The sequence below is a fragment of the Pygocentrus nattereri genome, chromosome 28 (genome assembly GCF_015220715.1).
Source record: "Pygocentrus nattereri isolate fPygNat1 chromosome 28, fPygNat1.pri, whole genome shotgun sequence".
In the NCBI taxonomy this organism is placed as follows: Eukaryota; Metazoa; Chordata; class Actinopteri; order Characiformes; family Serrasalmidae; genus Pygocentrus; species Pygocentrus nattereri.
In genome coordinates, this window is record NC_051238.1 from 8,321,622 (window position 1) to 8,338,373 (window position 16,752).

Below are 16,752 nucleotides of genomic sequence, written 5' to 3' on the forward strand. Positions count from 1 at the left end.
TTTATCCTTCTATCCCTTTAGCTTTTGGCCATTCTCATCCCACCATACCTTCCTCCCTCCCTCCCTCTCTCCCACTGTCTCACTTTGCCTGTGGATTTCACTCCCTTCCAGATGCAGAAGAAGCAGATGACCCAGACGGCTAGCAGACAGAGGGCGAGGTCCCACTTCAGCTCGCCCACCTCATCAATCCCCGACGAAAGACTCAGGACATTACGCCTGAGAGAGAGAGAGAGGGAGAGAGGGAGAGAGGGGGAGAGGGAGAGAGGGAGAGAGGGAGGGAGAACGCATTTGATTTGTAAGTAGGTATCTTTTCCTCCGTGTTGGATAAGTGACTACAGGTATGCTTGATTACTATTGGTCAGCTGTAGATCGCTCCTTCATTTATGCACAGCACAAAAGTTCACAGCTTTTCTGCTAAAACGAGAGAGCTTTTTAGTTGCAGTGCATGTTGCTCCATTGACAACAATGAAAAGACTCAGAGTCTGAAAGACATACATATGGGTCATTCTCCATTTCGAGTGGGAATTCAGGTGGATTCATTTTTTAAAAAATCTATTTCTTTCATCCCAAAACTAAATAAATAATCTTAATATGTCCATTAACATCTCCTAGTATCACATATGCAAAAAGGAGAGCTTAATTTTAACAAACATGTTTCACAGTCACTGGTATTGTATGATTATGGTGTAACACAATTGATTGTGACTCCAGTGACTTTCTGGTTAAAACTGAGGATTTTGTAAATTGGCTGACTCATTGGTGGTTCAGGTGACCTTGTGCAACTATTTAAAATCAGTAATAAAAATGATATCTCGCATTATTTTGACAAAAATGTAACTACCCAGCCATTAAAGCACCTCTGACATATAGAAGTTATGTGCTGCTTATTAACAAAATTATTAATAAATTAAAATATAGTGAGCAAGTGTGGACTTCCCTTTTCATGCCTTGAGATGCTTCCTCTCTCATGAGCTTTGACCCAAGAAAGCAATTTAATGGAGTTGAAAATATATTATTTATACATTTAAAGTAAGTATAAATAATAATATATCTTGTATGAGCCCTGATAACAACAGTGACCAAAATCTCTGACATTATTTTTAAATGCAGTATAATGTTAATGATATAAAAAGTAAATATGAATCGGTTTTATTAAGTTAAACCTCTTAAAAATATTGTTTTATATCAAAAATGGTTCCTCAAATGTTGTACAGATGCAGAGCGACTGTGAAACAGGGTAAAAATAAAGAAATCAGAGAATCATGAGGAAAGTGTTATTTAATCTTGGGCAAAATGAGTAAATGTACTTACTGACTTTTGGAGCTGTGCCCAATATTTTAAGTATCTTTTTAAGCCCAAATGGAGAACGACCCATAAGTAGAGAACTAATTTGTTGATTTTCATTATATACATAAAGAGATGAAGCCACTTGGCCACCATATCAGCACTGATCAGTAAGTCACTTTTTCATGACTAATATAATCTAACCTAGGCTCTGATCTAGTTCTAATCTAAAGTTGTGCTAATCTAATCTATCTAGGGAAAATCAGTATTGAAATTGGACAAAACTACAGCTTTTTAGTAGAAAAATGCATTAAGGAAGATCATATGCTTTCACATCTGATTCTGATGTATATTGTAAAGTAATGCATGGTCGCTCTGTTGGCAATCTAAATATATACTTAACTAAGGCCACTTAGATAAGTATATATTTAGCATTATTAGCATTGTAGCTCCACTGCAAAACAAAAGAAGCAAATTTTGATCATCTACATTAGACGGTAGGAGGATAACTGTGTACATTTGATTTTTTGCCTTTCTGTATTCATTTAAGGTTAACACCTAAATTGCAAATACTCAAAGCCTTGGACACCCATACTGTGCTCATTGAAAAAAACCAAATGCTACTCACTCCCAGAACTCAGTGACAGGAGAGGTGAAGTTGGTGGCGTTGGCAGAGAGCCAGAGGGTTTTGTTCTTGCGGATGGTGTCTTCCACACAGTTTTGTGTGTTCCAGCTGTGCCTGCAGCGAGCCCACGGCAGCTCCCTCTGAAAGCACTGCAGCAGGTAATACAGCCCCCACGCCAGGATCACAATGTAGTAGATATTCAGCAGGGAGACGATCACGATGGAGGCATAGCCGATTCCTATCGCGCACGCGCACACACACACACACACACACACCAGAATGTTTTTATTAAGCAGAAGATTGTGGATAACACTTCACCTGCATTACACTGACAAAACCATGGCATAAACATTTCACATGATGAATGATGATGTATCAGACGATGCACAAGATTTAGTATGTTGTCATGTGTTGTCATAATAGATTGTGTCCAGTAATATAATTGTGCCATGTTACCATTTCTGGTTCAACCTCATTTCCAAAAAAGCTGGGACACTGCGCAAAATGTAAATTTTGTAAAACAAAAACAAAAACGTTGTGAATTTAGTACTTACAAAAAAGCTGACACGGGCAAATGTTATTTCAATGCATCGAGTCATCACAGGCAAGACATAAATGGACCACCAACATTTTTCATGTCCACCATGGCAGTATGATTTTGCGTACAATGATTAATTTCAGGTTTTAAAAGTTTCTGGTGTTGATTTCCTCGTATTTACATCTCAGCTCTCTGACTTTTTCTCGGCCATGTTGTGTTTTTTGGGTCTGCTAGCTCTGGCAGTATGCTTTTGCCCATGATGATTAGGTTTAGGTTTTTTTTCTGTGGTTATTTTTCTCATCTGATTTTAACGTAGTTAAGTCGTCTTCACTGAACATTTTGTTTGGTAGTGAGGTTGTGTTACAGTGCTGGTTGTGTATATATGAATCCAGATTTGTGGTTGATTGATATTGTTTTGTATCACCGTAAGGCAAAAGTTTTGGAAAAAGTAGGTGGATGACTGCACTGCTGTCAGGAATATGGTACAGCCTAATGTAAACACATGGTGGAACATTTGGAAACTGTATTTACCAAATAAATCTGCCTCATTTTTCACAGGCCTACCAAATAACTTATTTCTGCCTGTGCCAGCGGAGTACACAGTAAACATGAACATGTGACATAAAGCTGTCATGACATTGAACATAATGGCATCTGTCATGACAATTACCAGTGATAGCAACAGGACACTGTGTCCTGGGTGGGGGGGTCTGATTTGTTATTAAACTATCACGTTAACCTCATGAGTACTACAGCGCTCCTCAAACATAAATGTTCAACATTTTGCAAAAACTGTAACAAAGCCCAGCAAAGAGCATTCCAGCAGCAGGTGACATAGATGCTAATAGTAGGGTCACACTTGTGCCTTATATTTTTAGTACCAAGGTCCAACACCTACTGGGCACTTGCCTGCTTGCCCTAGTGACCTCTACATTGTTGTAGGGGTATTTTAGGGTCAAGGGCAGCCAAAAAGCAAGAATAATTACAGCATCACCCTGAGCCTGGACAATGCAATTCACAAGCGCTGTGACAGCTGCCTCTGTAATCCAAAATGAGGGTGTGTTTGTGAGTGATGCATTGCCTGAGCATTAGAGTGAGAATGTGTGTGTGAGACCAAGGACGTTCAGCTGCTCCAGTTTTATATGACGTTCGTGGGGTAAGAGGGCAACAGAATGGTCGGTTTGGATTTGTAAATGCACAGAACTCAGAGCGAACTGAAATAGAGAGAGACAGCATATGGCCTATTTCAGTATAAGTAGGGAAGCACAAGAAGGGCATTCAAGCCTGGAGTGGTACAAGGCCACACAGGCCTGCACACATGCATGTACAACTTTATCCACAGAGTGTGCATCTCCGGGAAACGTAAAAGTGAGTGCATCTATTCATTTTAGAATTAACCTACAATGTCAGGACAGACTGACAGGCCCCATGCTTTTACAAAATCTACGTTACATCTTAAAACTGATAGGGCAAAACTGAGATTACTTTTACTGAGTTTAAAGTCAAGGAGTTAGGTTTAGAGTTAGATTAGGAGTGTGTTTGTATCTGGATATTCTTTTACCAGATTCCATATACTGTGGGTCAGCACTCAGAAAAAAAACATTTCCACTCATGTAATTGCATACAAAAAGCAAAAATGAATTCTGTTTACACTTGTGTTACATCTGGTCAATATCTGTGGCTGACCACCTCTCAATACGGTCTGAATGATCCAATCAGAATTCACTCAAAGTGCATTCTTGGGGTGTTTACACCCAGTTTTTCATGCAGTCAAGAGAAATCTGAACATGATCCAATCACCAAAACACGTGTTAATGCAAGGTGTAATTAGGCCCTTAGAGACACACTAACATACATATAATATTTTGCTATTTTAATAAAATAACAAAAAAACAACAATAAGGTATAGGGTCACTTAAAGCAAAATTATTTTATGGTTCAGCTTTGACCAAACGAATTGCAAATACTTTCCTAGAAATTACCCAATATCCTTTTCTGTTTAAAAGGTTGAAAATGAGTAAGTTACCTACAGCATAAAAACCCCTTGGCCTGGTATTGTATATAAACAAACGTGTGTGTTGTGTGTGTGGAATAGGAATGTTTTGAGCATGGAGTTATGTGTGCTTGTGTGTTCATAAACACAGGTGTGTGAGTGCTCAGGTAAAGGGATGCAACAGTCAGATTAAAGGGTCCATATGGCTGCTGTAGGAAGAAAAACTTGTATCTCCAAATGGCAACTTTACAGAAGAAGGAAAAAACATACTTTACTTTCATTCTAAATCAATGGAACCAGACATTTTTTCAGGTCATTTTGGGACATTTTGTCATTTCTTTTAGTCCATTCATCATAAAATTGACACACAATGTAAAAGGCATTCTTAAATGGTCAAAAACCAAAAAACATAAAAAATAGAAATATGAGGTTTTCTTCCTACGGCAGTGATATGCTACATTATCCTTGTATTTTGTTTTTTTTCCCTTCTCATAACATGTATTTTTAATGTAGCAATTAATTTTACATGACCATTTTTCAACCTCACTTTATCCTTTACAATTAAACAGTCTGTTGTTAATGGTGTCTTTAAGACTGTTCTATGTTAATAAGCTCTGTTCTGATTGGCTGTCCTTTAATGCACCTCATTCAAAAGTAGTCCTGGTTGAGACACTTTTAATAACTTTGGTTGTAGCTAAACCTGTGCTGAATATTTGGAAATGTAATGGTTTGTGTGATATCACCAAAACACTGAATTTAAAGCATGTTGTATTTTTTCACCTTAGTTGCAACATATGGCCGGTATGGACTGGAGAGTCAGTGGTACATTTTGAAACTTCACAGCACATTAATCTGACTTAAAAGAACAATAAATTCAGTTTTCATGATATGGACCCTTTGAATGAATAAAACTGAAATATCTTCAGAGAATCAGATATCTCTTATGCACTCATTAGCATGGCCACGCCTATTCTGATCATGATGTTCAAGCCACTCTCTCTTTTTCTGCCTCTCACTCTCTACCCCCTTTTCTACCTCTAACACACTTTTCCTTTCCCTCTCTGCAAACAGATGAGGTCCCATTGTCAAATGTATCTTAGTCATCGCTGGTTCCTGTTTCCATGGCGACGGAGATTCCATCACGTCCGAATGTGAAGCTGATTGCTGGAGTTTGGGCATTAGTCAGCCTGTGTACTGCTGAACTGGGATGAGAGGACACAACAGTAATTACACCAATGTAGCGTCCTGGATTTGCTTAAGCTGGTCATGTGTATGAAGTGAAATTACGATTAAAGGCATAAATGAATTAAGGGAAAAAAAAAAAAAAAAGACAGGACAGGTGTTAGGATGGAATAGGTGCTAGAATTCAGTGGAGATTCTAGGACTGTGAAATGAGGTGGCCAAAAATGACCTGTTTCGTTTTTCACCTACAGCTGATCATGCTCACGGTTGCAGGATTGCATTTTTGTCTTTGCTATAACTGTTATAATTTTCTTTGGTTTATTTTGTTAGTTTTAACATTTTTCCTTTAATGCAATTCTATATGTTCTGGCAAATAGCGTAACACATAAAAACCTATTTAGAGATAAAAGGTATATGTGGTTTGAGATGCAACTTAAGAAGGCACCCAACCCGTAGAGGTAAACCTCTACTTATATGGGGTGATATGGTCACTTGTGATTGGTGAAATATGAGGTGAGAAGCAAGAAAATGCAAACAACCTCTAAGATGTGGAAAAAATATTAGATTTCTATGAAAAACTCAAAGTGATTCTCCTGAAAAAAATGGAAGCTGTAATAGGTCAAGAGTGAACACACTAAATACTGAAAAAATTTAATATTGTATTTACTTCTTGAGGCTTCTGAGTAATTTTCTATAAAAATATGTTTTTCTGGCACTGAAAAATAAATAACTTGTACTTACTGGGTGTTTTGACTGAAAATTAAATGAATGTTGGTGTCTGTTTTTTGCACACCATTGTGTGTGTGAGAGAGAAAGAGAGAGAAAGAGAAAGAGAAAGAGAAAGAGAGAGAGAGAGAGAGAGAGAGAGAGAGAGAGAGAGAGAGAGAGAGAGAGAGAGAGAGAGAGAGAGAGAGAGAGAGAGAGGAACGAACGACCGACCGAACGAACATGTTGCTGCACTGAAAGTGAGGCCCAGGACTGAGAGTAGACTGTAACAAGGCAACAGCGTCTTCAGCTGTTGCCTAGCAACCACTGGACCAATAACATGACTCAGAGTGCTCAGACACCAAAAGCAGGTCATATTCAAGATCAGTAATCCAGGCAGGGATAAAGAGATAGCTGTCCGACCAATTTGGCCAACTACTGACCTCCTCTCCCCTCTTATATACACACAGCACTAGGAATATGCATGGTTATTATAACATGCGGTTATTATAATATACAGATGTCTTAACAGAAATCTTTCTATTCGTTGTCTTAATCTTGTATTCAAACACAGCATGTGTAGTCTGTAATAAAAAATTTAATATTTTACATCATCATCTTCCCTTTTTTTTGGTGGATTTGTACCCTTCGAGTGCAACTGATAAGCCTAGCAAAACAAGCTGGCTAGCGAGAAGCTATAATTAGCCAACAGAACAGTTTTCCCCTTGCAAGATTTTTACTGCATCAACATACTTAATTGGAGCTTTTGGTGAATTTTCAGCCATCTACCCCCACTTCGAGCTCCGCCTTCATGAAACATTATAAAATTTCTGAATCCATTCACTTTGTTTGCCTTAATGAGCCTACATTTCCACCCACAATCAGCCTAAAAATGGTCATGGTTGTCCTCAGACTTTCTTGTTACAAAATTACATCTGGCCTTACGAGACAAGGTGAAGGCTGGCAAGTGTTTCTCATGTCTTAGTGGTAGTACATCTTTTTGAACTACCACTAACACATCATTGGACAGCCCAACACACATGGAGAGCACTAACGGCCAGTTCTACTAAGTCAGCTACTGCTGACTGGGCAGAGGGAGATCCATCCTACCTACTTAGAGAGAGCGAGACCAATTATGCAGTCTTGGGCCTAACCCCTTTTCTTATTTTTTACCTCTACCCCTTATTTTAGATTGTCATCTTGCCCCTTGGAGCTGAGCTACAAGGGGTGGTGGTTGCAATCTTCTTCACCTATGAAATGGGACCCTCAAACAAAAAAGGACCATTACTTCATTATCAGCTGCTAGCGCTGCTCTGGAGGTGACCCTGCCAGTCTGCAGTGACAGCAGAGGAGGTTCAGCAACCTCACTGCTGGGTTTTAATTACATTTAGGGCATCATATTCCTACCAAAGAGGGGGGATGTGACAATCATTTATTATCACTCATGCCTAACTCTTCAGTGATATGAAGCTAAAATCAGCTATTTGCCAGTTCCTCGTTTGAATTTTCCTATTGCACCTTAAATGGAGCAGCAGTTAAATTCTGGCGCTGGACTATTTAAGGTGGAAGAGGAAATTTAGCTACTGAGACATTAGCACACTGCTAGTGATTTTTATGCATGTCATGAAGAAAAGGACCATAATACACTGAAACACCATTAAACTAAGGCAATACAGTAGTTCTAAGTTTTTATGGAAAAAAAAAAACGTAAATTTACTGGTTTCTTTGGTCGCGTGTGCCGCTATCTTACCAGTCTCTAGGCATGAACATGCAAAACAGAGAGCTAAGGGCTAAGTGGTAGGGGCAAGGGGTGAAATGGGATTGGATCTTAGACTTCTATCCACAGATTATGATATTGCTAGGTTTTGGGACCTGCAATCTCCTGACAAGAGGGCCAACGCTGGGATGGCTGCACCACCCAGGGCTTTAAAGGGTGCCTGAGCATGAGACACTGAACAACAGAGAACAGGGGGACACCAACAGTTGATACTGCATCTCACATTAAGTGAAGTGGCAACACATTAGGGGTGTAGCCATAGATAGACCAGATCAACCTACGTAGTCAAAAAGATATTCCAGAATTTAATGGAATAACAGGGCAAAATATGGTGTGCATGTACTGCTGCGATTCAGTCTGTAAAGCCTAAAATAATAATTTTAAAGTCAGAAGTGTCAAGCAGATTTTGCAGGAGTTAAAGATATAAATGGCTGAAATGTTTTTCACTATTCATTCATAATTACATAAAATATTATCCTGTGATATTTGAATACTGCCCTGCGATGGACTGGCAACCTGTCCAGGCTGTATCCTGCCTTCCACCCACTGACTGCTGGGATAGACTCCAGCTCCCCCCATGGCCCAGAAGGATAAGCGGCTTAGAAAATGTCTCTGTGTGTGTGTGTGTGTGTGTGTGTGTGTGTGTGTGTGTGTGTGTGTGTGTGTGTGTGTGATAAAAATAGTTTGCTGTGGTTTCAACACCAAAAGGATCCGATCAGCATGCCGTTGATTGGGCTAGTCTGGTGGCTGTAAGCATGAAATTTAATTCATCTGATAGTTCTCATTGTGGATATGAGCTCATCTTTGATCTGCTCAATCTGAGCAGGCTGTAGAACAGCCACCGTTAATACAGGAAATGATTTCTGATCCCCAGTATTTCACAGATGACCTATTTTTATAAACGTATCACAATGAATCAGAAATCTCATGGCTCATTGACTTGTGTTCCAATACTAAGTCTCTCTCTCTCTCACATGACAGTCTCTCTGTGTTCAGGTCTCTTTCTCTCAGTCTCTCACCAGTGAAGATGGGGCAGAGTTTCTCCCAGCAGGTGATCCCTCCTTCAGAGGTGAACTGGCCTAGCGCCACCTCCAGGAAAAACACAGGAAGCCCTCCGCCAAACAGGAAGATGAAATAGGGGATGAGAAATGCACCTGAGAGAGAGAGAGAGAGAGAGAGAGAGAGAGAGAGAGAGAGAGAGAGAGAGAGAGAGAGAGAGAGAGAGAGAGAGAGAGAGAGAGAGAGAGAGAGAGAGATTTGACCAAAAGACATGAGAAGATCTATTTTGAGTCCATCAACATTTCATTAGCAATTCTGAAACAACTGGGCTTCTTAATACTTCTTAATTACATCAAACCACAGGTATTTTGTCGTTCATACACATTCAGTATATCTGTAACAGATTCCATTTGTGCCAAACAAGGTGACAAAGCTGTATGGCCTTTTCACAGAAGGTCAGACAAAAAAAAAAACTGCATGCATAAGTTTGAAGACTCCTGGTCAAGTTACACAGTTTAATGATTCCCTATGTGAAAATAAGATTGAATATTCTCTGCAGGGACCAAGCATGAATACATCATTGTTCTGCACACTTTAGTGAGTTAAACATATTGGAAAATAATAAAATTTAAAATGGGGCACAGGCCCATCTGTTAAATGCAGCAGGTCAACAATAACTGTGCATTAAATGCGCATGTATAATTATTAATGTGTTATTAAAATGTAAATAAAATGTAATAAATAAATGAATAAAATTTCATTTTTGTTGGCTCATTTTAATGCTCTGATCTGAAGCAGAGCCTCACACACACACACACAAAAGCTTTATCTCTTGTGAGAGTCAGTGTGTCTCCTTTTGCTGTTTATTGATTTTGAGAATACGTTGCATCTTTGAGTCATAGAGGCTTAAAGAAAATTGAAAAACAGTTGCATTTAGTGTTTAACCAATCCTACATCCTCAGCATATCTTCCCACATTCTCAGTGTTCTACAACATGGAAAGGAAAAACCAATATTACATAACATTCATTGATTTTATGGCTGATTTCATCAGTAATCAATAAATCGATATATGTCCCCAGACCTAATCCATTCATCGTCCAGTGCTTAATCTACATTAAAAATACACTTTAATGCCAGCAGTCAGACTAGAGTAGAAAGATAAACAGGTAGTGATTATAAAGAAACTTCCAGATAGAAGAGCAGTAAGTGATTTACAGCAGTCAGGCCAGAAAAGGCTGCCCTTGACACTGAGGTGAAAAGAATTAACATTTTTAGATTATATTTACACCACACGAGTCAGAACAGACTCGGATACTTAAGCTTTATTTATGAAAACAAAGCAAGTAAGTCACCTTTGCAAATCTCATATTACTGGAGGCCATACTGAGAAAACACTCACAGGGGAAGAGACATACACTAGGGATTCTGTCAGAGTAAATCAGACCAAATGCCTATGTAACATAAGAGTACGATAGGGAAACAAATCTAAGATATTGATATACTTTAATATATTATATAGAAAGGTTCTTAACATTAATGCTTACTAATGCAACAAGACTGTAATCAAAATTTTGCCTATTTTTAGTCCCATTTAACATTAAGTGTTCGAATAACTTAAAGGACAGCTGGAGGTTTGAATAGAGTCATGTGGTTTTCAAACACAGACAAAAAGGTGTGAAACTGTCACTGAGGCGGTACCCCTCTTGTCACTGGGGTGGTCCATTAGATTGTGAAGAGTGCAGATATGCACACCTCCACTGGGAAAAACTCATTTAAGGTGCACAATTGGACCTTAAAGCCACCGTTATACCTTTGAAGGAACATTACCATTGTTTGGACCTTGATAAATGAAAAAAATGTACCTGCACAGAACCTTTATTTCTAACAGTGTATTACAGTGGCAATATCTAGTACAGACATTAAAAATAAATGAATGAGAGCAAATCTGTTAGGGATGCACTGATATGGAAATCATGGGCCGATGCTGAGAATCAATATTGTTCTTTTTTTGTTCACATGATGACGATGCAAAAACATTTATAAAATCAGGCCTGGGTCCACCTTAATTTTAAAGAGATACAGAAATTATTAACAGGGCTGCAAATTCAATAAAACAACAATTCAGTAAAACAAACACTTCCAATGCCAAAACATTCTGTGCTTCTGGAGTACAATAAATCAAATATGAGTTTGAAATATTGGTGAAGTTTAATATTAAGCAATTATCAACCGATACTGACATGATTCCAATATATCTGTGCATCCCTGAAAAAAAATACCCATATCACACTGACCTCCGCCATTCTTGTAGCAGAGGTACGGGAAACGCCACACGTTGCCTAAACCTACGAATCCCCCCGCCACTGAGAGCAGGAAGTCCAGCTTGCTGGCCCATTTCTCCCTCTGTGGAGGCTTTCCCTCAGCCTCATCCTCCGGCCGCGTGCCTGGACTTTTACCTGGAGACGGCTTCAGAGTGTCCTTATGGAAATCTTTCAGACACTGCAGCTTCTCCTTCTGTGCCATACTAAAGAGAGAGAGAGATGCACTGTGAACTCATGTAAACATTATGTTCACATAAGTGCTTTTAACACCTTCATAAACTTCACTCTCACACTCTACACACCATATGAATACTGAATGTCAGTGTTTAAACATGGACGTCCTCTGATCTTTGGGACAGATACGTGAACACATACACGGTACTGTGGGAAAGTCAGAGCCCTTCATTACTTTTGTTTCCAGTCAAAAGCCTTTAAGAATAAGTTTCATTGTCAGGAAAAGGTGTCAGAAGACATTTACCATATATTGAATTTTAAATTACACAAACCCTCAACACCTAAATCTAAATGTCAGTTTTTCAGTGTTCAGTGTGTCCAGTTTTTGGCCTTTATTACAGCTTCCATTCTTTTCAGGAGACTTGCTTTCAGTTTCTCAAAGAAATCTGCAGACACACCTCCAAAGTTCAGTCACAGAAGTTGGTTATATTTTCGGTTTCTCATAAACCAAGTAATCAAACACATTCAGTGGTGCTGAGGTCTGGACTCTGGAGGTGGTCAGTCCATTGTTCAGCTTCTTTGTTTGAGGTGTCTGTCTCCTTTTCTCACTGAGGTTCTAATTGACAGCTACACATCCTTTCAGACCCACAGTGCCGAGTGGTCTTCTCACAGCGGAAGGATGGACAGAAACACCTGTGGATGTTTTCAGATCTGAAGCAGCTTGATTTTCTCCTCTCTCTCAAAAGATGAAAATACTGTTTATCTGAGAAGAACATCAGATCAGATGATGGGTGGTCTACTTGTTGAGAGTCCCATTTACTCTGCATCTTTTAGTTTTGGAAACTGCTGATTTTCTTCGTTTTCCTGGTTTTACTTATTTTCTTACGACTTGCCTTTCAGACCAGTGGAATCATTTATATCTAATCTCTTCAAAAACATATCTCCTGAAAAATGAATCACTTGCACTTAATGGCTGTTTTGACTGGAAAACAAACAAATAAAGGTGGTCTTTGACTTTTGCACAGTACTGCTCAAAATGACTGCTGTACAAATGACATAACATGGCCATATGAAAACCTTGTATATCTGCAGATAATGCATATCTGAAAATCTTTAAAGGATGTAGAAAAAAAAATGATCATAACTTTAGTCACAATAACGTAAGATTTTAAAGTAAGTAATTCTGCAAGCAAGTAATTTTGAACCATTTCTACTGGTCCATTTATCATGAATTATCATGAAAGGCAGCAGGTGTAAAAAGAATCATTTGACAGTGATAACAGATATTACGCAGTTATGTACCCATACATGACAGACAGGAATACTTCTATGCAGTATATACACACAAAAGAATACAGTGAATGTAGTGCATTTACAGACCACAAAGAAGCATATAAGAGTGAAAAACTTCCAAATCAACCCATTAGGCAAGCCTTTCAGAGACAAAAGAAAGAGTAATGAAGAATAAATGGAGGAAAAGAGATTACCAATTACCCTTGAACAAAATAAGAGGTTGCAGCAGCAGGAGTGAACGCACTGTAATTGTGATGGAAAAGATAGAAAAAGACTACACCAGGCCAGAGGAGAGAGTTCAAGAGCTGGGAGAAGACTCGGTCACCGAAGCAGCGAGGGTTTGACTGAAGGTTGACTAGCTGACTGTCAGTGGGTGACCGGAGCGGTTATGTGGGATGAGATCAGAGATCTAAGATGTGGGCAGGATATTTCAGCTGATGTACTGCTTGGTGGGGAAGCTTCAGCAGAGCTTGTGTATGAGCAGCATTCTCCACAATTTGGAGTCAGAAATCATGAGCTACTGTTAGCAAGACATGCACCGTGACTGATTTATTTGGAGATAATTCATGCATGACTGATTCTTCTACAGAGAGAGAGGAATGACCTGGTTTTGTACATTGTGGAGGATTGAGAAGAACTTTTTAACCTTTCGTCCAAGGTGACGCCACGCTTTTTTACACATTTTAGTTTTATAAAAGAGGATGAGGCATTTTACAGGATGTTGTACAAATATTTGAAAGTGTTTTTTTTCCCCCATGAATTTCCTCCCCTATCGTTTCCATGTAAGACTGAGGCCATACATTCACATTTTGCCTATTGTAAAGCAGTTTGTGTTTTTCTTACCTGACCATTTTAATTTCTTTCTTCCTCCTTTCCTCCTCATTACTATTTATAATCAACGTTTTTTATTAACATAAAGCCAATCTTGTTGGGCTGGAGGTTAGGGAACCAACCTTGTAACCGGAAGTTCGCCGGTTTGATCTCCTGAGCCGACAGCACGTCACTGAAGTGCCCTTGAGCAAGGCACCTAACACCCAATTGCTCCCTGGGCGCTGTGGATAGAGCTGCTCACCACTCTGGGTGAGTGTGCTCACTGCCCCCTGGTGTGTGTATTCACTAGTGTGTATGTGGTGTTTCACTGCACGAATGCGTTAGATTGCACAGGTGAAATTTCCCCGTTGTGGGACTAATAAGGGTAATCAACATAACAACCGCTGACATCAACATAACACCCTTTGCTTCTAAGGAACCTTTTTCCATTTCAGAAGAAAGGCCCTGAAAACAGGATAACCAAAGATTGACAGTAATAACAAGTGCCATCTGGGAGCCCAACCCCCATACCCCGCCCCCCCCCCCCGCCCCCCCATTTCAGTCCAGCTCAATTCAAAGATAGTTTGGATTCAGGACATTAAACATAAGGCAGGACTTGTTTAAGGTGCTAACATACAGGCGATCCTTGAGGAAATGAGTGACTTCAGTTGTGTAAACAGATAGAAAGGAGCGTCACACATTATTGATGAAGGTGTTGAGACGGGCTGGGGATAACATGACGAACCCTAAAGGAGCACACAAACACCAACATGGTTAATTAAACTGAACCTAGTGGGGATCGCTTTAGCGAATTAACATCTAAAATGAAACCTAGAGGGAATCTGTCAGTGAATTCAGTATATCATTTGAGACACTATAGCCCATCTAGACACCTTTGCTCAGCTGAGGCAGGTTTACTGTGAATTCTTAGGCCTGACCTTGTGCTCCAGAAAATATTAGATCCGGATGAAGCACTGCTTTAAATTTTTGAGGTGGAATCGGATCCATTGAACAGCTGCTGGTCTGCCTTACTGATGTCTATGAAATGTTTTGGGGTAAGCAGGCACAATGTCAGGACGGCACCATTTTAGAGGGGGGAGGGGAAGATCATGAGAAAAGAGAATGGGCCTGGAAAAGCAATTTAATTATAGTTGTTAACAATTTTAATGTAGTGCTTCCCTCACTCTAAAACAGTGGTCACAAACGTGGCTACCTTTTTAGAAAGTCTGCCCCAACAATAAATGGCCTAGAGGACCTTAACAAGCTGGATGAGATGTTTCTTGGGTTTTATATTTTTTTTTAAGTTGGAGCTGAAAGATCTCCAAGAGGAGGGCTGATGACCACTGGTCTAACATCTAATAAACTAATTACCATACTGAACCACGACCCTTAAGCTCCTTTAAATTGGCCCCGAGAGGAGTCACGGTGCATGCATGTCCACATTAGCCACGATAAAACATATCAATGTGTAGAAATGGAGTTTGAGTGAAAAAGCACAAGGCTTCTTTTAATGCTTAATACACTTATTTGTATTCAAATGTACAGAGTTTTGGTCAATAAGGGTATTACTAACTGAGGTTACCAGTGTAATGAAAAAAAGTCACTTATATTCCTATTCCAGATGTGTTTTCTTGTTATAAAATGTAATCTGTGAGACTAAATAAAAATCTATGCATTTCCAGCTTTGTTAGATTACATTATTTGCACATCAAATAAACATAACAGCACTAAGACGTTAAAAAGAGAAGCTGAATTGCAGTACCATTACAGCTTTTGGGTCAGCCTTAAGAGCATTAAGAAGACCATCATAAACTGCTGTACATGTATCAGAGCAGGGAAAACTGGAGAGTCCTCCAGAGCTAATATATGCTAATATACAACATAAAAAAAATAAATAAAATCATACAGAGAAATACTGTATGATGTGATATCATGTTCCCAAATGGTCTCTTCTAGTAAACATGAGGGTAAAGGAGGTAGTGAAAGTGTTAAGACTGGGCTTAAGTAGCCAAAGAGTTCAGAGGATGTAGCTGAGGAAGAGTAGAGTGGATGATATAGCTGGGATGAGAGGGGTTTATTGATTTGATCTTGCGGGAAGTGAACTGGCCTGTAGCTAAATCCCTCTACCTTGGGAAGGTGTGAGTGGTGAGAGAGTGGGATAAGCGGGAGAGAGAGCAGGATGAGCTATAATCAGACAGTAGGGAGAGGGCAAGCTACTCAAGTGAGAAATGTACAGTTGTTCTAAACATGTCTCAACGAGTGGCCTTAAGTGCGGAGTGACAGAGGGAGGTAGACAGTCAAGAGTAATCGTTTGAATTCAGACAGAGAAAAAATTAGTTTAGTTGGGCCACACAGAGAAGAATCGTAATTGTGGGATGTATTCAGAGTCGAGTTATCTGAGCAATTTAAATATTTCAGCAAGACCAACAAAGTGAAGCTTGAGGCAATCACATCCAAACTGAGCAGCAACCAAAATGTGTATGACGAAGACAACAATGTGTCTAAATAGACTGAATTACATTAGTGGCATCTTGCTGGAGGCCTACTGTTGATTAGATTAGGAGTTAACAGGATGACAGTGGGTTAAATCAGGTCAGCCAGGAGAGAGAACCAGAGCAGAGAATCCAAGGGGAAAATGTAGAACCATTGCAAAATCTGGTGATTATCCACAGAAAATCCCAAAAGAATTGCCCTTAGTAAACCACACTGCCTGGAGGCACAGAATCCAGAAGGCCCGCAGATTTGCAACCAGCCAGCAAGCATGCTGCTCGCATGACAGAAGCGCATCCCGACCAATGAGACGAGCGAGGGGAGAAAGTGAGACTTACTCCGAGGCCGTGAGCTGGTGGTGGCTGATGTTCGGCATATTGGCCTGGTTTAAACTGTTTGAGCTCAAGGCTGAAACAACTCGTTGAGGACTGTAAGGCTCGGGTAGACAACTGCTAATCCAGGGCAGAAAAACAAGGGTACTGTGAGGACTTCAGTGGAGTCAAAGCCAGTCATTCAGTAAAACAGTTCTGGAATTCACGGAACTAGCATAATCCAGTCA

At 39.7% G+C, this 16,752-nt stretch overlaps 1 protein-coding gene across 4 annotated transcripts in view; it reads right to left on the reverse strand.

Moving 5' to 3' along the window:
* Positions 1 to 16,752, reverse strand: part of slc6a6a (solute carrier family 6 member 6a) — a 36,400-nt gene that overhangs the window by 14,277 nt on the left and 5,371 nt on the right. For 2 of the 4 annotated variants that reach the window (XM_037535753.1, XM_037535754.1), the window contains 4 exons: positions 11,400 to 11,629; positions 9,124 to 9,258; positions 1,913 to 2,147; positions 84 to 216 (listed from right to left, as the gene is read on the reverse strand). In XM_037535753.1, coding sequence (XP_037391650.1) covers positions 84 to 216; positions 1,913 to 2,147; positions 9,124 to 9,258; positions 11,400 to 11,628 — 732 coding nt within the window. In that variant the 5' untranslated portion in view covers position 11,629. Of the gene's footprint in view, positions 1 to 83; positions 217 to 1,912; positions 2,148 to 9,123; positions 9,259 to 11,399; positions 11,630 to 16,531; positions 16,646 to 16,752 lie in introns of those variants that run through there. The other 2 variants (XM_037535751.1, XM_037535752.1) reach the window with 2 other exon arrangements.